Consider the following 22,925-nt stretch of genomic DNA (forward strand, 5'->3'; position numbering starts at 1 on the left):
GTTTCTATTTAAAAACATCAGGGAATGTAACATTGTTAAACACTAACTCCCTTTCACACACGCGGGGGTACGATACGAAGGGAGAGTTTGAGGCCTAGTTCTAGGCTTTAGGCCTAGCTGTAGGCTTTAGGCCGCTGTGAGTTAATGTTTAATTTAAATGTTTTAATTAAAAGCTATCTCAGGGAATTATAAGGGAATGTTACACTTGTTTAGCCAGGAAAGCATCACCGAGTCTAAAGGTTTTTGTAGGGTCCTGCCAAGTGTTTGCAGTAGGGGGCGATGTTGCTACACGGACGGACGGATGGACGATATAATCTATTGTGGGCTGGTTCACTTCATTTCCTACCAGTAAAATCCTTTATATTAAGTTCACTTGCTTGCTTGCGCGCTTACGACCGTGCAAATGTTTCGGTCGTTTTTAATTTAAATCCTTTATATTAAGTTCACTTGCTTGCTTGCTTGCGCGCTTACGACCGTGCAAATCTTTCGGTCGTTTTTTATTTAAATCCTTTATATCAAGTTCGCTTGCTTGCTTGCGCGCTTACGACCGTGCAAATGTTTCGGTCGTTTTTTAACCCGCTTCCCGTGATCCAAGATCGGCCTTTGTGGAGGAGGAGGCTACTGGTGCAGTGCCAGGCTAGGTGCACTTTGGGGCAGTCGCCCTCCAGCGATAACAACGGAGGGCAGAGGAGCGACGCTCACAATAACGAGCGGAGCGCCGGGCGGATAAAATGCAGCGAGTTGGCACAGTAGGGAGGTACAGCTGGTGGTGCATCTACCGCTCATCTCGGTTGGCCAACCCGTGGCACCTGCTGGGTCTGTCCCGCGAATTCCTGTCAGCAGCGAGCCTTCGACACTTCACGTGATAGCCTCAAAGTCCACCTGGCATAGGTGCCATTGACGTCACCATCGCTTAGTGGCAAATGGCGGATATTGATTGGTATTGGTCAGAATCTTAACTACACATTTTTGGACCATCTTATCTGACAGCGCCTATTTTACTTTACCGAGTGTTAACATCCCCTTAACGACAGACGCTGTCGCCTCGACAGACCTGGTCTTCACCTGAGGATGGCTGCTTGCGTTGTGGCCGAAACGTCGTGAGAATTATTTTATTATGTTTTATTTTAATTATTGTATTACTTCTCTTCTTCGTGCTGACTTTACCGAAAGAATCAAGAAGATGAATCCCTGCAGTCACGAAAGCTTTACATCGAAAAGTACTCTCTTTATTGTCAGCCAACACTGGTATAAACAACGTGGGCATTTTCGTTCACTTCTATCATGTGCATCAACAGGTGCTTGTGCACAGGCATGTCCATGTCCACGTACACCACGTGATCTCTTTTAGCCCCGCCCTCCCGATACGTTCCATTCATTGGCTACCACATTCTGATAAGCTCCTCCCCCCCCTCTCCTCCGCCTTGGCTTGTATTTAAGAGCTTGCATCTTGGAATCCCTGCCTCACTTGATGCAGCAAATCTGGCTGTGACGGTCCCCCACCTGATGACGGAGACTTGTGTTGCCTCCGAAACGTCGTGATTTTTTATTTTCATTTTTTACCTACGTGACTTTACAGAATCTGAATATTTATTTGGACTTTAGGAGGGATCTGATGGGCTTATGAAGCTGTTTTTTCACAGATGGCCCAGCATGGGAAGTCCGCAAGTTACTACGGCAGACAGTGCAACAATAAGTAATATTTAAAAAAACTTTTAAAAAAAACACGCTTTAATGAAATGTACCCCGCTAGTAATGGAATAACTCCACGACTTCAGGAAGCAGAGAGGTCGCAATCGGGTACCCGATACCCGTACCCTACCCGATACCCGTACCCTACAAGATACCCGTACCCTACCCGATACCCGTACCCTACCCGATACCCGTACCCTACCCGATACCCGTACCCTACCCGATACCCGTACCCTACCCGATACCCGTACCCTACCCGATACCCGTACCCTACCCGATACCCGTACCCTACCCGATACCCGTACCCTACCCGATACCCGTACCCTACCCGATACCCGTACCCTACCCGATACCCGTACCCTACCCGGCTACCCTGCTGCTGCTGCTGCTACTTGCTACGATCAGCACTTGCCCCGACAGCCTGCTAGAGGCTACACGGGGGAACTTTGTCTGTGTCTACCTTCACAGGCAGTGCTGCTGCTGCTACTCGCTACTAACAGCACTTGCCCCCACAGTCTGTTAAGGCTACACGGGGTGTGGCGGTGTGTGATCTGTGTGTGATCTGTGTGTGTTCTGTGTGTGTTCTGTGTGTGATGTGTGTGTGTGGGGATTGCAGATTGTGCTGAGCGGGGAGAAGGCCTTCACGTTCGACTTCGTGTTCGACCCGGCAGCCGAGCAGGAGGAGGTGTTTAGTAACGCCGTGGCCCCTCTCATCGATGGCATTTTCAAAGGTGAGGGAGCGAGTGTGTGAGCGTGTGAGCGTGTGTGTGTGTGCGCGCGCGCGTGTGTGAGCGTGTGCGTGTGTGCGCGCGCGTGTGTGTGTGTGCACGCATGTGTGTGTGCACGCGTGTGTGTACACGAGTGTGAGTGTGCGTAAACGAGTGGGGAGTCGAGCTCGATTCCCGCTCACGTGAGTAGCTGGTGTAGTAGCTGTGTGTGGTCGTGAGTAGCTGGTGTAGTAGCTGTGTGTGGTAGTGAGTAGCTGGTGTAGTAGCTGTGTGTGGTCGTGAGTAGCTGGTGTAGTAGCTGTGTGTGGTAGTGAGTAGCTGGTGTAGTAGCTGTGTGTGGTAGTGAGTAGCTGGTGTAGTAGCTTTGTGTGGTCGTGAGTAGCTGGTGTAGTAGCTGTGTGTGGTAGTGAGTAGCTGGTGTAGTAGCTGTGTGTGGTCGTGAGTAGCTGGTGTAGTAGCTGTGTGTGGTAGTGAGTAGCTGGTGTAGTAGCTGTGTGTGGTAGTGAGTAGCTGGTGTAGTAGCGGTGTGTGGTAGTGAGTAGCTGGTGTAGTAGCTGTGTGTGGTCGTGAGTAGCTGGTGTAGTAGCTGTGTGTGGTAGTGAGTAGCTGGTGTAGTAGCTGTGTGTGGTAGTGAGTAGCTGGTGTAGTAGCTGTGTGGTCGTGAGTAGCTGGTGTAGTAGCTGTGTGTGGTAGTGAGTAGCTGGTGTAGTAGCTGTGTGGTAGTGAGTAGCTGGTGTAGTAGCGGTGTGTGGTAGTGAGTAGCTGGTGTAGTAGCTGTGTGTGGTCGTGAGTAGCTGGTGTAGTAGCTGTGTGTGGTAGTGAGTAGCTGGTGTAGTAGCTGTGTGTGGTAGTGAGTAGCTGGTGTAGTAGCTGTGTGTGGTCGTGAGTAGCTGGTGTAGTAGCTTTGTGTGGTCGTGAGTAGCTGGTGTAGTAGCGGTGTGTGGTAGTGAGTAGCTGGTGTAGTAGCTGTGTGTGGTCGTGAGTAGCTGGTGTAGTAGCTGTGTGTGGTAGTGAGTAGCTGGTGTAGTAGCTGTGTGTGGTAGTGAGTAGCTGGTGTAGTAGCTTTGTGTGGTCGTGAGTAGCTGGTGTAGTAGCGGTGTGTGGTAGTGAGTAGCTGGTGTAGTAGCTGTGTGTGGTCGTGAGTAGCTGGTGTAGTAGCTGTGTGTGGTCGTGAGTAGCTGGTGTAGTAGCTGTGTGTGGTAGTGAGTAGCTGGTGTAGTAGCTGTGTGTGGTCGTGAGTAGCTGGTGTAGTAGCTGTGTGTGGTCGTGAGTAGCTGGTGTAGTAGCTGTGTGTGGTAGTGAGTAGCTGGTGTAGTAGCTGTGTGTGGTAGTGAGTAGCTGGTGTAGATAGCGGTGTGTGGTAGTGAGTAGCTGGTGTAGTAGACTGTGTGTGGTAGTGAGTAGCTGGTGTAGTAGCTGTGTGTGTAGTGAGTAGCTGGTGTAGTAGCTGTGTGTGGTAGTGATAGCTGGTGTAGTAGCTGTGTGTGGTAGTGAGTAGCTGGTGTAGTAGCTGTGTGTGGTAGTGAGTAGCTGGGGTAGTAGCTGTGTGTGGTAGTGAGTAGCTGGTGTAGTAGCTGTGTGTGGTAGTGAGTAGCTGGGTAGTAGCTGTGTGTGGTAGTGAGTAAGCTGGTGTAGTAGCTGTGTGTGGTCGTGAGTAGCTGGTGTAGTAGCTGTGTGTGGTAGTGAGTAGCTGGTGTAGTAGCTGTGTGTGGTAGTGAGTAGCTGGTGTAGTAGCTGTGTGTGGTCGTGAGTAGCTGGTGTAGTAGCTGTGTGTGGTCGTGAGTAGCTGGTGTAGTAGCTGTGTGTGGTCGTGAGTAGCTGGTGTAGTAGCGGTGTAGTGTGGTAGTGAGTAGCTGGTGTAGTAGCTGTGTAGTGTGGTAGTGAGTAGCTGGTGTAGTAGCGGTGTAGTGTGGTAGTGAGTAGCTGGTGTAGTAGCGGTGTGTGGTCGTGAGTAGCTGGTGTAGTAGCTGTGTGTGGTAGTGAGTAGCTGGTGTAGTAGCTGTGTGTGGTCGTGAGTAGCTGGTGTAGTAGCTGTGTGGTCGTGAGTAGCTGGTGTAGTAGCTGTGTGTGGTAGTGAGTAGCTGGTGTAGTAGCTGTGTGTGGTAGTGAGTAGCTGGTGTAGTAGCTGTGTGTGGTCGTGAGTAGCTGGTGTAGTAGCTGTGTGGTCGTGAGTAGCTGGTGTAGTAGCGGTGTGTGGTCGTGAGTAGCTGGTGTAGTAGCTGTGTGTGGTAGTGAGTAGCTGGTGTAGTAGCTGTGTGTGGTCGTGAGTAGCTGGTGTAGTAGCTGTGTGGTCGTGAGTAGCTGGTGTAGTAGCTGTGTGTGGTAGTGAGTAGCTGGTGTAGTAGCGGTGTGTGGTCGTGAGTAGCTGGTGTAGTAGCGGTGTGTGGTAGTGAGTAGCTGGTGTAGTAGCTGTGTGTGGTAGTGAGTAGCTGGTGTAGTAGCTGTGTGTGGTCGTGAGTAGCTGGTGTAGTAGCGGTGTGTGGTAGTGAGTAGCTGGTGTAGTAGCTGTGTGTGGTAGTGAGTAGCTGGTGTAGTAGCGGTATGTGGTAGTGAGTAGCTGGTGTAGTAGCTGTGTGTGGTCGTGAGTAGCTGGTGTAGTAGCTGTGTGTGGTAGTGAGTAGCTGGTGTAGTAGCTGTGTGTGGTAGTGAGTAGCTGGTGTAGTAGCTGTGTGTGGTCGTGAGTAGCTGGTGTAGTAGCTGTGTGTGGTCGTGAGTAGCTGGTGTAGTAGCTGTGTGTGGTAGTGAGTAGCTGGTGTAGTAGCTGTGTGTGGTAGTGAGTAGCTGGTGTAGTAGCTGTGTGTGGTAGTGAGTAGCTGGTGTAGTAGCGGTGTGTGGTCGTGAGTAGCTGGTGTAGTAGCTGTGTTGTGGTAGTGAGTAGCTGGTGTAGTAGCTGTGTGTGTGGTAGTGAGTAGCTGGTTGTAGTAGCTGTGTGTGGTAGTGAGTAGCTGGTGTAGTAGCTGTGTGTGGTCGTGAGTAGCTGGTGTAGTAGCTGTGTGTGGTCGTGAGTAGCTGGTGTAGTAGCTGTGTGTGGTCGTGAGTAGCTGGTTGTAGTAGCTGTGTGTGGTCGTGAGTAGCTGGTGTAGTAGCTGTGTGTGGTAGTGAGTAGCTGGTGTAGTAGCTGTGTGTGGTAGTGAGTAGCTGGTGTAGTAGCTGTGTGTGGTAGTGAGTAGCTGGTGTAGTAGCTGTGTGTGGTAGTGAGTAGCTGGTGTAGTAGCTGTGTGTGGTAGTGAGTAGCTGGTGTAGTAGCTGTGTGTGGTAGTGAGTAGTGGTTGTAGTAGCTGTGTGTGGTAGTGAGTAGCTGGTGTAGTAGCTGTGTGTGGTAGTGAGTAGCTGGTTGTATTTAGTAGCTGTGTGTTGTGTGGTAGTGAGTAGCTGGTGTAGTAGCTGTGTGTGGTAGTGAGTAGCTGGTGTAGTAGCTGTGTGTGGTAGTGAGTAGCTGGTGTAGTAGCTGTGTGTGGTCGTGAGTAGCTGGTGTAGTAGCTGTGTGTGGTAGTGAGTAGCTGGTGTAGTAGCTGTGTGTGGTAGTGAGTAGCTGGTGTAGTAGCTGTGTGTGGTCGTGAGTAGCTGGTGTAGTAGCTGTGTGTGGTAGTGAGTAGCTGGTGTAGTAGCTGTGTGTGGTAGTGAGTAGCTGGTGTAGTAGCTTTGTGTGGTCGTGAGTAGCTGGTGTAGTAGCTGTGTGTGGTAGTGAGTAGCTGGTGTAGTAGCTGTGTGTGGTCGTGAGTAGCTGGTGTAGTAGCTGTGTGTGGTAGTGAGTAGCTGGTGTAGTAGCGGTGTGTGGTAGTGAGTAGCTGGTGTAGTAGCGGTGTGTGGTCGTGAGTAGCTGGTGTAGTAGCGGTGTGTGGTCGTGAGTAGCTGGTGTAGTAGCTGTGTGTGGTCGTGAGTAGCTGGTGTAGTAGCTGTGTGGTCGTGAGTAGCTGGTGTAGTAGCTGTGTGTGGTAGTGAGTAGCTGGTGTAGTAGCGGTGTGTGGTCGTGAGTAGCTGGTGTAGTAGCGGTGTGTGGTAGTGAGTAGCTGGTGTAGTAGCTGTGTGTGGTAGTGAGTAGCTGGTGTAGTAGCTGTGTGTGGTCGTGAGTAGCTGGTGTAGTAGCGGTGTGTGGTAGTGAGTAGCTGGTGTAGTAGCTGTGTGTGGTAGTGAGTAGCTGGTGTAGTAGCGGTATGTGGTAGTGAGTAGCTGGTGTAGTAGCTGTGTGTGGTCGTGAGTAGCTGGTGTAGTAGCTGTGTGTGGTAGTGAGTAGCTGGTGTAGTAGCTGTGTGTGGTCGTGAGTAGCTGGTGTAGTAGCTGTGTGTGGTAGTGAGTAGCTGGTGTAGTAGCTGTGTGTGGTAGTGAGTAGCTGGTGTAGTAGCTGTGTGTGGTAGTGAGTAGCTGGTGTAGTAGCGGTGTGTGGTCGTGAGTAGCTGGTGTAGTAGCTGTGTGTGGTCGTGAGTAGCTGGTGTAGTAGCTGTGTGTGGTAGTGAGTAGCTGGTGTAGTAGCTGTGTGTGGTAGTGAGTAGCTGGTGTAGTAGCTGTGTGTGGTCGTGAGTAGCTGGTGTAGTAGCTGTGTGTGGTCGTGAGTAGCTGGTGTAGTAGCTGTGTGTGGTCGTGAGTAGCTGGTGTAGTAGCTGTGTGTGGTCGTGAGTAGCTGGTGTAGTAGCTGTGTGTGGTAGTGAGTAGCTGGTGTAGTAGCTGTGTGTGGTAGTGAGTAGCTGGTGTAGTAGCTGTGTGTGGTAGTGAGTAGCTGGTGTAGTAGCTGTGTGTGGTAGTGAGTAGCTGGTGTAGTAGCTGTGTGTGGTAGTGAGTAGCTGGTGTAGTAGCGGTGTGTGGTCGTGCACATCGCCACTGGGGAGACAAAGGCGGCCGGGCGTGGTGCTGGCCACCCACCCCCTCGTGTGCCACAGTGCCGGTAGCCTTCATAGGTGCTGCTACTTGCTAACAGCACTTGCCCCTACAGTCTGCTGAGGTTATACAGGGGATCTTTGTCTTTGTGAGCGAGTGCGGAGTAGTTTGGCCAGCTAGAAGGGGCTAAACCATCGCTGCACGGGCTTAGAGAAGCAATGGTTCTGAGATTGGGTGGGTGAGTGAGTGAGTGGTAAGGGCGTAAGGTAAAAGATTGGTGAGTGGGTGAGTGGTACGGGCTCGAGAAGAGATGGACTGATGGGTGAGTGGGTGGGTGGAGAAGAGATGGACTGACGGGTGAGTGGGTGGGTGAGTGGTACGGGCGAGAGAAGAGATGGAGCTGATGGGTGAGTGGCACGGGTGAGAGAAGAGATGGAGTGACGGGTGAGTGGGTGGGTGGGTGAGTGGGTGAGTGAGTGGGTGGGTGGGTGGGTGAGTGGGTGGGTGTGTGGGTGGATGAGTGAGTGGGTGTGGGGGATGAGTGAGTGGGTGAGTGGGTGGGTGAGTGGGCGGGCGAGTGGGCGGGGCGAGCGAGTGGGCAGGCGGGCGGGCGAGTGGGTGGGCGAGTGAGTGGGTGGGCGAGTGAGTGAGTGAGTGACTGGGTGGTCACCACCCACCCCTCTCCCCGCTCACCGTCTCGCAGGCTACAACGCCACGGTGCTGGCGTACGGACAGACGGGTTCTGGCAAGACGTTCACGATGGGCGGCGCGTACAGCGGCGACGCCGATCCAAACTCCACCGGGATCATCCCGCGGGCCGTGCACGCTCTGTTCCGTGGGGTGCAGTCACGTGACGCCTATGAGTTCGCCATCTCCGTGTCATACCTGGAGGTGCGTCACGTTCGCACGCGTGTCACGCACGTACACGCACGCACACGCACGTACACGCACGCACACGCACGTCATGTGCACACGTGTCACGCACGTACACGCACGTACACGCACGCACACGCACGCACACGCACGTCATGTGCACACGTGTCACGCACGCACACGCACGCACACGCACGCACACGCACGTCATGTGCACGTACACGCACGTACACGCACGTACACGCACGTACACGCACGTACACGCACGTGCACGCACGCACATCATGTGCACACGTGCACGCGCACGCACGCACACGCACACGCACGTGCACACACGCGCACACACGTGTTGTTGTCGTGTTACACAGTTGTGTTAAACTGTTGTTGTTGTGTTAGACAGTTGTGTTAAACTGTTGTTGTTGTTGTTGTGTAGATTTACCGGGACGAAATCATCGACTTGCTGTACGTGGGCAAAGAGCGACCCTTGCTGTCCGTGAGGGAAGACCCCAAGGAGGGCATCAAGGTGAGACACTCTCCTGGTCACCGTTTACTATTGGTGGCCACCCGTCCGTACGTGTGTGTGTGTCTCTGTGTGTGTGTGTCTCTGTGTGTGTGCGTGCGTCTCTGTGTTGCGTGTGTGTGTGTCTTTGTGTGTGTGTGTGTGTGTCTGTGTGTGTGTGTCTCAGTGTGTGTGTGTGGTTGTATGTGCCTGTGTCTCTGTGTGTGTGCGTCTCTGTGTGTGTGTGTGTCTGTGTGTGTGTCTGTGTGTGTGTGTCTCTGTGTGTGTGTGTGTGTGTCTCTGTGTGTGTGTGTGTGTCTCTGTGTGTGTGTCTCTGTGTGTGTGTGTGTGTCTCTGTGTGTGTGTTTGTGTGTGTGTGTTTGTGTGTGTGTCTCTGTGTGTGTTTGTGTGTGTGTCTCTGTGTGTGTTTGTGTGTGTGTGTTTGTGTGTGTGTCTCTGTGTGTGTGTGTGTGTCTGTCTGTGTGTGTGTGTGTCTGTGTGTGTGTGTCTCTGTGTGTATGTGTGCGTGTGTATGTGTGCGTGTGTATGTGTGTGTCTCTGTGTGTGTGTCAATGTGTGTGTGCGTGTCTATGTGTGTGTCTGTGTGTGTCTCGGTATTTGTCTCTGTGTGTGTGTCTCTGTGTGTGTGTGTGTCTCTGTGTGTGTGCGTGCGTGTCTCTCCTCCCTCACCCCCCCCCACCCTCACCCCTCCTCACCTCACCTCCCTCTCCCCCCCCGCGGTAGATCTGCGGCCTGACTGAGCGCGTGGTGGCGTCTGCGGAGGACATAATCTGCTGCCTGCAGCAGGGAAACCTGTCACGCACCGTGGGAGCCACCGCCATGAACGCACAGTCCTCCCGCTCACACGCCATCTTCACTATCACCATCGAGCAGCGCGGCAGGGAGGACAGGTGGGGTGGTGGTGGTGGTTGTGGTGGTGGTTGTGGTGGTGGCGGTTGTGGTGGTGATGATGGTTGTGGTGGTGGTGATGATGGTGGTTGTGCTGATGATGATAATGATGATGGTTGTGGTGATGATTGTTGTGACGATGATGATGGTTGTGGTGGTGATGATGATGATTGTGGTGATGATGATAATGATGGTTGTGTGGTGGTTGTGATGATGGTTGTGGTTGTGATGATGATGGTTGTTGTAATGATGATGATGGTAGTGGTGGTGATGATGATGGTAGTGGTGGTGATGATGATGGTTGTGGTGGTGATGATGATGGTAGTGGTGGTGATGATGATGGTAGTGGTGGTGATGATGATGGTAGTGGTGGTGATGATGATGGTTGTGGTGGTGATGAAGATGGTTGTGGTGGTGATGATGATGGTAGTGGTGGTGATGATGATGGTTGTGGTGATGATGATGATGGCTGTGGTGATGATGATGATGGTAGTGGTGGTGATGATGATGGTAGTGGTGGTGATGATGATGGCTGTGGTGGTGATGATGATGGTTGTGGTGGTGATGATGATGGTTGTGGTGGTGATGATGATGGCTGTGGTGATGATGATGATGGTAGTGGTGGTGATGATGATGGTAGTGGTGGTGATGATGATGGTTGTGGTGGTGATGATGATGGCTGTGGTGGTGATGATGATGGCAGTGGTGGTGATGATGATGGTTGTGGTGGTGATGATGATGGCTGTGGTGATGATAATGCTGGTAGTGGTGGTGATGATGATGATGATGATTGTAGTGATAATGATGATGATGGCTGTGGTAGTGATGATGATGGTAGTGTTGATGATGATGATGAAGGTTATGGCGGTAGTGATGATGATGACGGTGATGATGATGATTATGATGGTAGTAGTGGTGTTGATGATGATGATGACGGTTATGGCAGTAGTAGTATTAACGACAACGCTCATGATGTCCGCGCCTCCCCTCCCGCTCGCTCAGAGAGAGTCACTGCCGCAGCAAGCTCCACCTGGTGGACCTTGCCGGCTCCCAGCGTGCCAAGCGCACCAAGGCGGAGGGTGACCGCCTGCGTGAGGGCATCAACATCAACCGCGGCCTGCTGGCGCTTGGCAATGTGATCAGCGCGCTCGGGGAGGAGGGAGTGGCACGGCGGGCTCACCACGTGCCCTACCGTGACTCAGGGCTCACGCGGCTGCTGCAAGGTGACTGAGCCACGCGCGCAAGATGCACACGCGTGACACGTGGCACGCACGTGACACACACGTGACACGCTCGTGGCATGCGCGAGTCACTCACGTGGCGTACGACGACCCTCATGGTGACCTGCGTGTGTGCGCGTGTGTATGTGTGTGTGTATGTGCGTATGTGTGTGTGTGTTTGTATGTATGTGCGCGTGTGTATGTGTGTGTGTATGTGCGTGTGTGTGTGTGTGTATGTGCGTGTGCGTGTCTGTGTGTATGTATGTGTGTGTGTGTATGTGTGTGCGTGTATGTAAGCGTGTATGTATGTGTGCGTGTATGTATGTGTCTCTCTCTTCTCTGGGAGGTAACAGCCTAACCCTCATGGTGGCCTGTGTGTGTATGTATGTGTGTGTGCGTGTATGTGTGTGGGGAGCGGTAGTGTAGCGGTTAGCGTGCTGCGCTATGAACCTGGCGACCCGGGTTCGATTCCCGCTCACGGCTAACACCAATGACGATTATCTGAACCAGTCCTGGGCCTCCCCTAGTTCGACTCGGCCTTAAATGAGTACCTGGTGCGGTGTGTAAACTTCGCCACTGGGAAGACAAAGGCGGTCGGGCGTGGTGCTGGCCATCCACCCCCTCGTGTACCGTTCCGGCCTTCATAGGTGCTCGCTAACAGCACTTGCCCCTACAGTCTGTTAAGGCTATACGGGGGGATCTTTGATCTTTGTATGTGTGTGTATGTGTGTATGTATATGTATGCGTGTCTCTCCCTGTCTCTCTCTAGATTCTCTGGGAAGTAACAGCCTGACCCTCATGGTGGCCTGCATCAGCCCGGGCGACTCCAACCTGGAAGAAACCCTCAACACTCTGCGCTACGCTGACCGTGCGCGCAAGATCAAGAACAAGCCGATCGTGAACCGTGACCCCAACACGGTCGAACTGCAGATGCTCCGGCAACAGGTGTGTTACCTCTCGACACCGGAGACGCAGAGAGAGATTCTAGCCCCCGCCTGCCCCCGTGTGTAGCCTCTTTCAGACTGTAGCAGCAGCAGTAGTAGCATCAGCAGCAGTAGCAGCAGCAGCAGTAGCAGCAGCAGCAGTAGCAGGAGCAGCAGCGCTTAATGAAGGCCGGTATCCAGAGGTCGCAATCGGGTACCCGATACCCGTACCCTACCCGATACCCGGTTACCTGTACCCGGCCGGGTATGGGTATGGCCGGGTATGGGTATGGCCGGGTATCGGGTAGGGTACGGGTAGGGTACGGGTAGGGTACGGGTAGGGTACGGGTAGGGTACGGGTAGGGTACGGGTAGGCCGTGAGTCACTGGTGAGTCACCGTTTGTCACTCATTTCCCAACGTCTTGTCTCTTCTCACAATTCAAGTTCCTAGAATCAACCCACCTGCGCCTGCAACATGGCTTCATCCCAGAGGTCGCAACCGGGTACCCGATACCCGTACCCGGCTGGGTATCGTCATCGTCGTTATCGTCGACCGAGAGTTTTGCGTTTCTCTGTTGCAGGTTCAACAGCTGCAGGTGCAGCTGCTGCAGGCTCGGGGTGGAGGTATCGTCACGATGCAGGGGTGGGTCTCTCTCTGTGTCTCTCTGTGTGTCTCTCTGTGTCTTGTGGGGGCCGTTGGCCCCCGGGGTCCCTCCCGCCAGCATCCCCTATTCCGTTTAAGTTACCCCACCTCCCTATTACTCGCTACGGTTTTGCCGGCATTCGAATGCGACGCCACTACGGTTACAGCCTCGCGCCGCGCTCCCACGCTGCGAGCATACGTGCGCACATCATCGTCAATCAAACGCCGTGCTCGCAGTATAGCCCTGTGCGGCACGTTACCAATGCGCATCCGTGTCCGACATGTAACGAACGTATGCACACACACACACGCCGCTCCGTGCACTCCAACTCCACACCAACTACGCAAGTTATGATCGCGCACCTGTATCACACACGGAGTGAACACACGCGACACCCACTCTTGCGCCGCTCTGCGCAGCGCTCGCCGTCTGCTGGCCGCTTGCGTTATGATCGCGCACCTGGGGTACGCCTATTACGCACGCCGCGAGCTTACGCACACACAGTACCACACGCGTTCCCACACGCAACCCGCGCGCTCAGCTCCGCGCAGCGCTCACTCACGTGGCGAACCACTGTGCACACAGCGCACCCACACGCTCACACTGCACGACAAGATCACGCGAGACCACGCTTCGCTATTAATGATTTATTACCTGATAACTAATGTTGAATTAGTGAGTCGACGAGGCTGGCCTATTCCACTAAACCGGCACCTATTCCCTATTTATCGGCTATGATTCTAATTCCCCTTCTTACTCACTGTTAAGTGTCCACGGCGGTCCGCTGATCCTTGTGTTAACCGCGTGCCTCGGTGCGTCGCACGGACGTCCGGGTCGGTGGCCCGAGCTGCGTCTGGTCGCCTGGCGCTGGAGTAAGAGAGCGATTTCCCCTCTGCGCTCCTCTATTTATCCTCCCTACCTCCCAAAGGGGATGCTGCGCTGAACAATGGGCTCGTGCACCCCAAGCCCGCGCACGGCAGTCCCCAGGCGCTGTTGATATGCTAATCAGTGTGCTGCGTGCAAGGCGTAAATCCTAATTACTCCCTTACCCTTCCTACCAATGGGGCTTGCGCGCTCAAGCGCAATTATCCCAACCCTCCATGACTATGCGCAACAGCCCCTGTGACCCCGCTATTCATGCTGTCCCGTGCCTCCCCTGCTTGCCCCGTCGACTCGTGGGGGTGTGTGTGGGGGGAAATGCGCCTCAACCGCGGTGGCCGAATGCCCCACGCCGCGACCACACCATATTAAGGCCGGCAGCAGCGCCGCGGTGCCACGTAGCACGGGGAGGTCATCCAATTCCCTGATCGCCGGAAACCGTGAGAATTAATCCCGATAAGGGTCTCTCGGATAAAAACCGGTCGATCAGGTAACCTTCCCTTCCAGCTCTATGGGGGGGGGGGGGATGCGTGCGGGTGTGTGCTTATGTGGGGCGGGTGATTGGGGGCAGTGCGGTGGGGGAAGCCGGGCGGCTCCCTGGCTCGGCAGAGCGGCCCCGTCGCTGTGGCACCACAGTCTCTCTGTGTGTCTCTGTGTGTCTCTGTGTGTCTCTGTGTCTCTCTGTGTCTCTCTGTGTGTCTCTGTGTCTCTCTGTGTCTCTCTGTGTGTCTCTGTGTGTCTCTCTGTGTGTCTCTGTGTGTCTCTCTCACGTCCCCCACGCTCGCTCGCTCGCATACACAGAGCCAGCTGGAGCCAGAGCCGCCGCTCACCACGTTGGGTGGTGGTGGTGGTGGTGGCGGTGGTGGTGGTGGTGGTGGCGATGGTGGTGGTGGTGGTTGTGGTGGGGGGGATGGTGGTGGGGGGGATGGATGGTGGTGGGGGTGGTGGGGGTGGTGGTGGTGGGGGTTGTGGTGGGGGGGATGGTGGTGGGGGTGGTGGGGGTGTTGGTGGGGGTGGCGGTGGGGGTGGTGGGGGTGATGGGGGTGGTGGTGGCGGTGGTGGTGGGGGGGGTGGCGGTGGTGGTGGTGGTGGGGGTGGTGGTGGCGGGGGTGGTGGGAGTGGTGGTGGTGGTGGTGGCGGTGGTGGTGGTGGTGGTGGCGATGGTGGTGGTGGTAGGGGAGTGGCGGTGCAGCGGTTAGCGTGCCGTGCTGAGAATGCGGCAGAGACCCGAGTTCGATCCCCGCTCACGGCCAACAACCACCACCAGTGATGCTTGTCTCTGTGTGTCTCTGTGTGTCTCTGTGTGTCTCTGCATGTCTCTGTGTGTCTCTGTGTGTCTCTGTGTCTTTATGGGTCTTTATGGGTCTCTGTGTGTCTCTATGGGTCTATGTGTGTATCTATGGGTCTCTGTGTGTCTCTGTGTGTCTCTGTGTGTATCTACAGGTCTCTGTGTCTCTATGGGTCTTTATGGGTCTCTGTGTCTCTGTGGGTCTCTGTGGGTCTCTGTGTATCTCTATGGGTCTCTGTGTATCTATGGGTCTCTGTTTCTCTATGGGTCTCTGTGTTTCTCTATGGGTCTTTATGGGTCTCTGTGTATCTTTATGGGTCTCTGTGTGTATCTATGGGTCTCTGTGTGTCTCTATGGGTCTCTGTGGGTCTCTGTGTATCTCTGTGGGTCTCTGTGTGTATCTATGGGTCTCTGTGTGGTTCTGTATCTCTATGGGTCTTTGTGTCTCTGTGTATCTCTATGGGTCTTTGTGTCTCTGTGTATCTCTATGGGTCTTTATGGGTCTCTGTGTATCTTTATGGGTCTTTATGGGTCTCTGTGTATCTCTATGGGTCTCTTCTGACGTTCCCCCACCCCCCCCCATGCCCCCCCCCCCTCGTGTTGGCACCATCATCAGCGGTGGTGAGGGACAGGCCGCCAGCGTGCAGTCGGTGCTGGAGCGAAACCGGAGTCTGCACGAGGCCAACGCCCAGCTGAGCAGGGAGCTGCAGGTCGCTGTGGATCACACGGCGCACCTGCGTGAGAAGCTCATCCTGGTGAGTGGTGGTGGTGAGTGGTGGTGGTGAGCGGGTGGTGAGCGGGTGGTGAGCGGGTGGTGAGTGGGTGTGAGTGGTGAGTGGGTGAGTGGGTGAGTGTGTGAGTGGTGAGTGGGTGAGAGTGCGAGAAGCTCATCCTGGTGAGTGGTGGTGGTGAGCGGGTGGTGAGTGGGTGTGAGTGGTGAGTGGGTGAGTGTGTGAGTGGTGAGTGGGTGAGAGTGCGAGAAGCTCATCCTGGTGAGTGGTGGTGGTGAGCGGGTGGTGAGTGGGTGAGTGGGTGAGTGGGTGAGTGGGTGAGTGGGTGAGTGTGTGAGTGGTGAGTGGGTGAGAGTGCGAGAAGGTCATCCTGGTGAGTGGTGGTGGTGAGTGTGTGGGGGGTGAGTGTGGTGAGTGGTGGTGGTGAGTGTGAGTGGGGAGTGTGTGAGTGGTGAGTGTGGTGAGTGGGTGAGTGGTGAGTGTGTGAGAAGCTCATCCTGGTGAGTGGTGGTGGTGAGTGGGTGGTGAGCGGGTGGTTAGTGGGTGAGTGGGTGAGTGGGTGAGTGGGTGAGTGGGTGAGTGGGTGAGTGGTGAGTGGGTGAGAGTGCGAGAAGGTCATCCTGGTGAGTGGTGGTGGTGAGTGTGTGGGGGGTGAGTGTGGTGAGTGGTGGTGGTGAGTGTGAGTGGGGAGTGTGTGAGTGGTGAGTGTGGTGAGTGGGTGAGTGGTGAGTGTGTGAGAAGCTCATCCTGGTGAGTGGTGGTGGTGAGTGGGTGGTGAGCGGGTGGTTAGTGGGTGAGTGGGTGAGTGGGTGAGTGGGTGAGTGGGTGAGTGGGTGAGTGGTGAGTGGGTGAGAGTGCGAGAAGGTCATCCTGGTGAGTGGTGGTGGTGAGTGTGTGGGGGGTGAGGGTGGTGAGTGGTGGTGGTGAGTGTGAGTGGGGTGAGTGTGAGAGTGGTGAGTGTGGTGAGTGGGTGAGTGGTGAGTGTGTGAGAAGGTCATCCTGGTGGGTGGTGGTGAGTGGGTCAGTGGGTGAGAGTGTGAGAGTGTGAGAGTGTAAGTGGGTGAGTGGGTGGTGAGTGGTTGAGGCCATCCTGGTGAGTGGTGTTGGTGAGTGGTGAGTGTGTGAGTGGTGAGTGTGTGAGAAGGTCATCCTGGTGGGTGGTGAGTGGTGGTGAGTGGGTGAGGCCATCCTGGTGAGTGGTGTTGGTGAGTGTGTGAGTGGTGAGTGTGTGAGTGTGTGAGAAGGTCATCCTGGTGGGTGGTGAGTGGTGGTGAGTGGGTGGTGAGTGTGAGTGGTGAGAGTGTGAGAGTGGTGAGCGTGTGAGTGTGTGAGTGGTGAGTGGTGAGTGTGTGAGAGTGAGTGGTGAGTGTATGAGAAGGTCATCCTGGTGAGTGGTGGTGGTGAGTGGTGAGTGAGTGGGTGAGAGTGTGAGAAGGTCATCCTGGTGAGTGGTGGTGGTGAGTGAGTGAGTGGGTGAGTGGGTGAGAGTGTGAGAAGGTCATCCTGGTGAGTGTGTGGTGAGTCTGGTGAGTGGGTGGTGAGTGGTGAGAGTGAGTGGTGAGTGTGTGAGAAGGTCATCCTGGTGAGTGAGTGGTGAGTCTGGTGGGTGGGTGAGAGTGCGAGTGTGTGAGTGTGTGAGTGTGTGAGTGTGTGAGAGTGAGTGGTGAGTGTGTGAGAGTGCGTGGTGAATGTGTGAGAAGGTCATCCTGGTGAGTGAGTGGTGAGTGGGTGAGAGTGCGAGAGTGCGAGAGTGTGAGTGGTGTGTGTGTGTGTGTGTGAGCGTGTGTATGAGTGTGTGTGTGTGTGTGCGAGTGTGTGTGTGTGCGCGAGTGTGTGAGTGAGCGAGTGCGTGTGTGTGTGTGTGTGTGAGCGTGTGTGAGCGTGTGTGTGTGTGAGTGAGTGAGTGTGCGCTGTGTGTGTGTGTGAGTGAGTGCGTGAGTGCGTGAGTGAGTGAGTGTGTGCTTTGTGAGTGAGTGAGTGAGTGTGTGCTTTGTGTGTGCTGTGTGAGTGTGCTGTGTGGGTGCGTGTGGGTGCGTGTGTGTGCGTGTGTGTGCGTGTGTGTGTGAGCGTGTGCGTGTGTGGCTTCTCACTGGACCCCTTTGCCCCTCTCCCTGGCACCGCCTCAGTCGGAGATGGAGCGCCAGAAGCTGCTGGCGCGCTTCGCCGAGCTGAAGGATCATGAAGCGTGAGTCGCCCCGTTCTGTAGTGTATAGTGTAGTGTGTAGTGTAGTGTAGTAACAATAGTGTAGTGTATAGTGTAGTGTATAATAGTGTAGTGTATCTTAGTGTAGTGTGTAGTGTGTAGTGTAGTGTATAGTGTATAGTAGAGTAGTGTGTAGTGTGTAGTGTGTCGTGTAGTGTATCGTGTAGTGTAGTGTGTAGTGTAGTGTAGTAACAATAGTGTAGTGTATAGTGTAGTGTATCTTAGTGTAGTGTATAGTGTAGTGTACTAGTACAGCACTAGTGTATAGTGTAGTGTATAGTGTAGTATACTAGTATATAATAGTGTAGTGTGTAGTGTAGTGTATCTTAGTGTAGTGTATAGTGTATCTTAGTGTAGTGTATAATGTAGTGTATCTTAGTGTAGTGTGTAGTGTATAGTGTATCTTAGTGTAGTGTATAATGTAGTGTATCTTAGTGTAGTGTATAGTGTAGTGTGTAGTGTAGTGTATCTTAGTGTAGTGTACTAGTACAGCACTAGTGTATAGTGTAGTGTATAGTGTAGTATACTAGTGTAATAAAAGGACTCGAACACTTCTTTCTGTCTTCGTGTCTTTATTCAGGTTCACGTCTCTACCCACACGGCACTCTGTTATAACTCCTGTATTTGTAGCCCCCGGCTATTCACTGCTATTATAGCTTCCTCTCCCCTCTGACTCTCTGCTTCATCTACTGTAACCTCCTCCCTGCAGACTCGCTGCTACCCCTATGCAGACTCCCGCTGCTACCCCTATGTGCAGACCCTCTGGCTGTCACTGTATGCAGACCCGCTGCCCACTCTCTCTGTGCAGCCCCGCTGCTGACTGCAGCCTCCTCGCTGCTTCGGGTCGGTCACCGCTGGCCAACGGTGCCGATCCTCGCTCCCCCCGTGTTCGTGGCGATCTCGCCACACCCTGCTTCGCCCTTCGTGGCCTTCCTCTGTTCCTGGTTCCCCGTCACTCCCCTTGCTCTTCCGGTTCCCCCTCCTTCTATACTCAACCCCTCTGCCCCCCACGTGACCTAACTCCTCCCCCCCTGACGGCACCTCAGAAGGGCCGTTTACAACCGCATTACATCACCCTCCCCCTTAAAGAAAATCCAGCCGACCTCGGCTGAATTGCAACCTGAAAAGCAATGCGGGTGTAAAGGGCCAACACGCAAAAAGACACGAAGCATTGAAGAACATCATAACAATAACACAACACAACACAATCTAACGAAACGTGAGGGATTTCGAGCGAGTACGGGTAGCCGGGCCGTCCCGGACGGTCGGCGGCCCACCCGCCGAGCGGGAACGTGGAAGGGTTTTAGGGGCGACGGGCGCAAGTTCTTCCGTCGCCATTGGAGGCCCGCCACTGTCCCGCTCGCGTCCAGAAACATCCCGTACTCGCGTCCGCGGAGGGATAGGAAGAGCTGCAGGTCCCGTGGGTTCTGCGGCTCCGGTCGGCGTCCCACAAGCGGAAGGTCCTCCTCCCTGCGCTGTCACGGCCGGCTTGTCTGTGAAGGGTACGACAGGCGCTCTCGCAAGGTCAGCAGACACAGGCAAGGGCGAGTCGGCAGCAACAGACCCCGGCAAGGCAACTTTGGGAGATGACGCATCCGGCCGTGGGGCAATGTATGGCTTCAACCGGGACGTGTGCACGAACCAACGCCGTGCACCAACCTGAACACGCGCCGACTGTGGGTTGGGAACCTCAATGAGGCGGACCGGACCCTGCCAAGGTCGATGTAATTTAGGAGATGTACCTGGCCGCACCTGTGGGCAATGAAGCCAGGCCAGGTCCCCCTTTTTCCAGGGACACTCCCCCTTTGAACGTCGGGCACACCGCTCATTCCTGGCCTGAGCCTTGGCAGTAGCCATGCGGGCATTTTCCCTCGCCTCAGCGACACGCCGAACGTTGTCCTTAATATACTCAGGAAGAGGCTTAACAGGCCCCCTCGCACCGGTTCCCAACTGGTCATGAATCGGCGGCACGTTCTCACGGCCGTACATAAGGAAAAACGGCGAGTATCCAGTAGCCGCGTGCGGCGTCATGCGATACGCCGAAAGCACCCCAGGGATATGCAAATCCCAATCAGATTGGTTTTCCCCGACTGTATGGCACAGCATGGCGGACAGAGTCCGATTCAACCGTTCCACCATACCATCCGTTTGCGGGTGGTAGGGGGACGTCCGTATCTTTTTAGTTCCAAGAGCCGCACACACCTCCCCCAACAATTTAGATGAAAAGTTACGTCCCTGATCCGTAAGGAGCCTCTCCGGAGCCTCTTTGTCCATTACATACCCAAATAGAAAGGCGTCAGTGATAGACGCCGCTGACTGGTCAGGCAAGGGCCAGGCCATCGGCCAGCGAGAGAGGTACTCCACCCCCACCAATAAATACTTATTCCCTTTAGCTGATGGCGGAAAGGGCCCCAAATATCTAACGCCACCAGCTCATTAACCCGAGATACTTTAATCGATTGTATCGGCGGAACATATGGATGTTTAGGCGGCTTACGGCGGGCACAATCGGGACACGCGCGAACGTGACCGACGACATCCGTCGTCATGCCGTGCCAATAATAGTCTCGTTGCAGCGTCAATAGGGTTTTCTGCACCCCCAGGTGTAAAAGTGTGTCACAGTGCAAAGATCTAATCAGCTCATAGCGCAATGACGCGGGCACAACGAGACGCCAGTGTTCCTGTATCCCTTCCCTCCACATCAGTAACCCATCTCGGAGAGCAGTTTCCGAATTACCACCCGCACCGACTTCCTTACCCGCCCTCTCCGTTCGTTTCCGTAACGACACCAAAGAATCGTCCAACATTTGCTCCCGAATCCACACAGACCTTGGAAGACGCAAAATCCCGTCAGCCGGTCCCCCTTCAACCGGTCCCGGTGTAAGCGGAGGTTCGAGAACATCCACTGCCCGCGCGACAGGCTGAGGGGGGGGCTGAGCCGGTCCACACCTATGCGTCCCCGACGCACACGCACAAGGGGATTGTTGCGGCAACCTGGACAGTGCGTCCGCGTTAGCGTGACGCACACCCTTCCGATGGTGAATTTGGAAGGAGAATTCTTGCAACGTGTCCAGCCATCTCGCCAATTGTCCGGATGGCTGGTCCATCTTAAGAGCGTACTGCAAGGCCGCATGGTCCGTTCGGACAATAAACGACCGACCGTACAGATACGGTCGAAATTGGCGGAGAAAAATACACAATAGCCAAAAGTTCCCTGCGAGTGACGCAGTAACGAGTTTCCGCGGGAGACAAAACCCGACTCCCGTACGCCACCACACGCTCAACACCACCTTTTGACTGGGACAACACCGCCCCAATCCCGGTGTCACTCGCATCAGTATCCAGAATGAAGGGATGTTCAAAATCCGGATAATCCAACGTCGGCGCAGTAGCCAGTAGATCGCGCAGGCTCCGAAACGCCGCCTCCTCCGGCGGTCCCCACACAAATTTGTGCCCCTTCCCAGTAAGGAGATGCAAAGGCCTGGCGATAGTAGCGAAATTCGGAACAAACCTCCGGTAATATGAGGCGAACCCCAAAAACCGACGCACATCACCCACCGTGGCGGGGGTTGCCCAATCCCGGACACACGCAGTTTTCTCTGGATCCGTGGCCACCCCGTCCGCACTAACAATATGTCCCAAGTATCGAACGGAACGTTGCAGTAGATGACATTTCTTAGGCTTGAATTTCAAATTAGCAGAACGCATTCTGGCAAAAACGGCCTCCAACCGCAATAAATGCTCATCAAATGTGCGGCTGAAGACAATAATATCATCTAAATAAATGAGACATGTCTCCCACTGCAACCCCGTCAATACCAACTCCATCAATCTCTGAAAGGTGGCAGGGGCTGCATTCAACCCCATCGGCAGACAGTTAATTGGAACAACCCCTGCGGCGTACGGAACGCTGTCTTTTCCCGCGAGGGCTCGTCAAGGGGAAGCTGCCAGAAGCCCGAAGAGAGATCTAGCGTTGAAAAAAACTTAGCCCCTGACAAGGCGTCGAGAGAATCGTCCATACGCGGCAGGGGATACGCATCTGCCACCGACACTTTATTTAACTTCCGAAAATCCACACAAAATCGTAATTTACCATCTTTCTTTTTAACCAACACGACAGGCGCGCCCCACGGGCTATTAGACGGAGATATAATATCCGCTTTCAACATGTCTTCCACTGCCCCTCGAACGTGCTCACGCTCAGCCGGACTCATCCGACGCGAGTTCAAGCGGATAGGGGCCGCGTCCCCCGTTTCGATGTGATGAGAGAGCAGCGAGGTGCGTCCCAAGTCCAAATCGTCCGAGCTAAACACATCGGAATAGCTCGCTAATAATTTATGAATCGCACAACGCTGCTCAGCGGAAAGGGCCGAATTTTCCGCACATAGTTCGGCGATCCAACGATCGTCCACCCCTCCGTCGTGTGAAACACCACCCACCAGCCCCCCGTCCGGAATGTCACTCTGAGCCGTAAACGCCGTAGTGGCGTGTGCCACAACGGTACCAGCCGGCACACACACGCTTTCAGAACTCGCATTTAACACCTGCAAAAACGGGCGTTGATCCGGACGGACAATGGTTTGCGCCCCCACCAGTGCCAATCCGCCCGTAACAGCGGCGGACGGCGACAGCAAAATTCCACAAGCACCCTGCCGACCCGGAACCGGCTTCCGGTATCGTAGGGGAATGAGCATCTGCGAGCCAGGTGGAATATCAACTGAAACTTCCGATAACGCCTGCACCTGGGCAACCGGAGCCGGTCGCCCCCAGGCGGACTGTAAAAACGCCAATTTGCGGCCCCCTGGTAGTTCAATGCAATTTTCATTGATTCTAATTAGAATGGGCATCTTAGCCAAAAAATCCGTGCCCAACAAGCAAGGAACCGCCAGGGACCTCGAAATTAACACAACGCCCGAGGCCGAGACCCCCCCAATAGAAATATTAGCGTCCACCTGTCCCACGATGCCCATACTACCCCCGTTCGCAGCGATGCAGGAAGCGTAAGCCGGCCTCACGGCCCCCGGTGGGATGCTCAAAAGATGGAATATGACATCCGAAATAATGGTCGCGGACGCCCCGGAATCCACCAAAATACGCACGTCCACCCCTTGGATCGACCCCGGTACAGTGGACGAACCTGTAGCGGCCGCGACAACCCGCCGAGCCAACTTACGCCACTGCGTTATCGAGCGACAAGGCGCAGATACTGGCCCCCCATATTTTAGAACATCCGCGTCGCACAACAACGGCGATGAGTGAGGTGTCAGGCCTTGCCGGGTGTCTGGTGCGCACCGACTTGCCTGTGCCGGAGGGTCTTTCTTTGGGGCGTCCGCGATCGAGGCCTCCTGCTGGGGCGGCCCCGGAACCCGGGCCCAGCAGTCCCTGGCATAGTGGCCCCGACGGCCGCAGCGGAAACAGTCGACGTCGGGTCGGCGCGCAGCAGGCACCCCGTCCCGACGTGGCCGCGCCGGCGGCGGAGCCCGCGGCCCCGGCTCGCTTCGAGCCGGCCACGGAGTGGAGGCGG

The 22,925-nt window shown here is 54.7% G+C and overlaps 1 protein-coding gene across 1 annotated transcript in view; it reads left to right on the forward strand.

The window, feature by feature from the left end:
- The window catches only part of LOC133338966 (kinesin-like protein KIF11-A), a 45,306-nt gene that overhangs the window by 1,106 nt on the left and 21,275 nt on the right, over positions 1–22,925 (forward strand). Inside the window, exons 2-10 of the mRNA XM_061547093.1 lie at positions 2,309–2,423; positions 7,936–8,123; positions 8,539–8,628; positions 9,349–9,515; positions 10,516–10,736; positions 11,503–11,678; positions 12,238–12,299; positions 15,084–15,222; positions 17,325–17,383. Coding sequence (XP_061403077.1) covers positions 2,309–2,423; positions 7,936–8,123; positions 8,539–8,628; positions 9,349–9,515; positions 10,516–10,736; positions 11,503–11,678; positions 12,238–12,299; positions 15,084–15,222; positions 17,325–17,383 — 1,217 coding nt within the window. The remainder of the gene's footprint in view (positions 1–2,308; positions 2,424–7,935; positions 8,124–8,538; positions 8,629–9,348; positions 9,516–10,515; positions 10,737–11,502; positions 11,679–12,237; positions 12,300–15,083; positions 15,223–17,324; positions 17,384–22,925) is intronic.

The sequence above is a fragment of the Lethenteron reissneri genome, unplaced genomic scaffold (assembly GCF_015708825.2).
Source record: "Lethenteron reissneri isolate LAM-NWPU_2019-01 unplaced genomic scaffold, ASM1570882v1 scaffold_1639, whole genome shotgun sequence".
Taxonomy (NCBI): Eukaryota; Metazoa; Chordata; class Hyperoartia; order Petromyzontiformes; family Petromyzontidae; genus Lethenteron; species Lethenteron reissneri.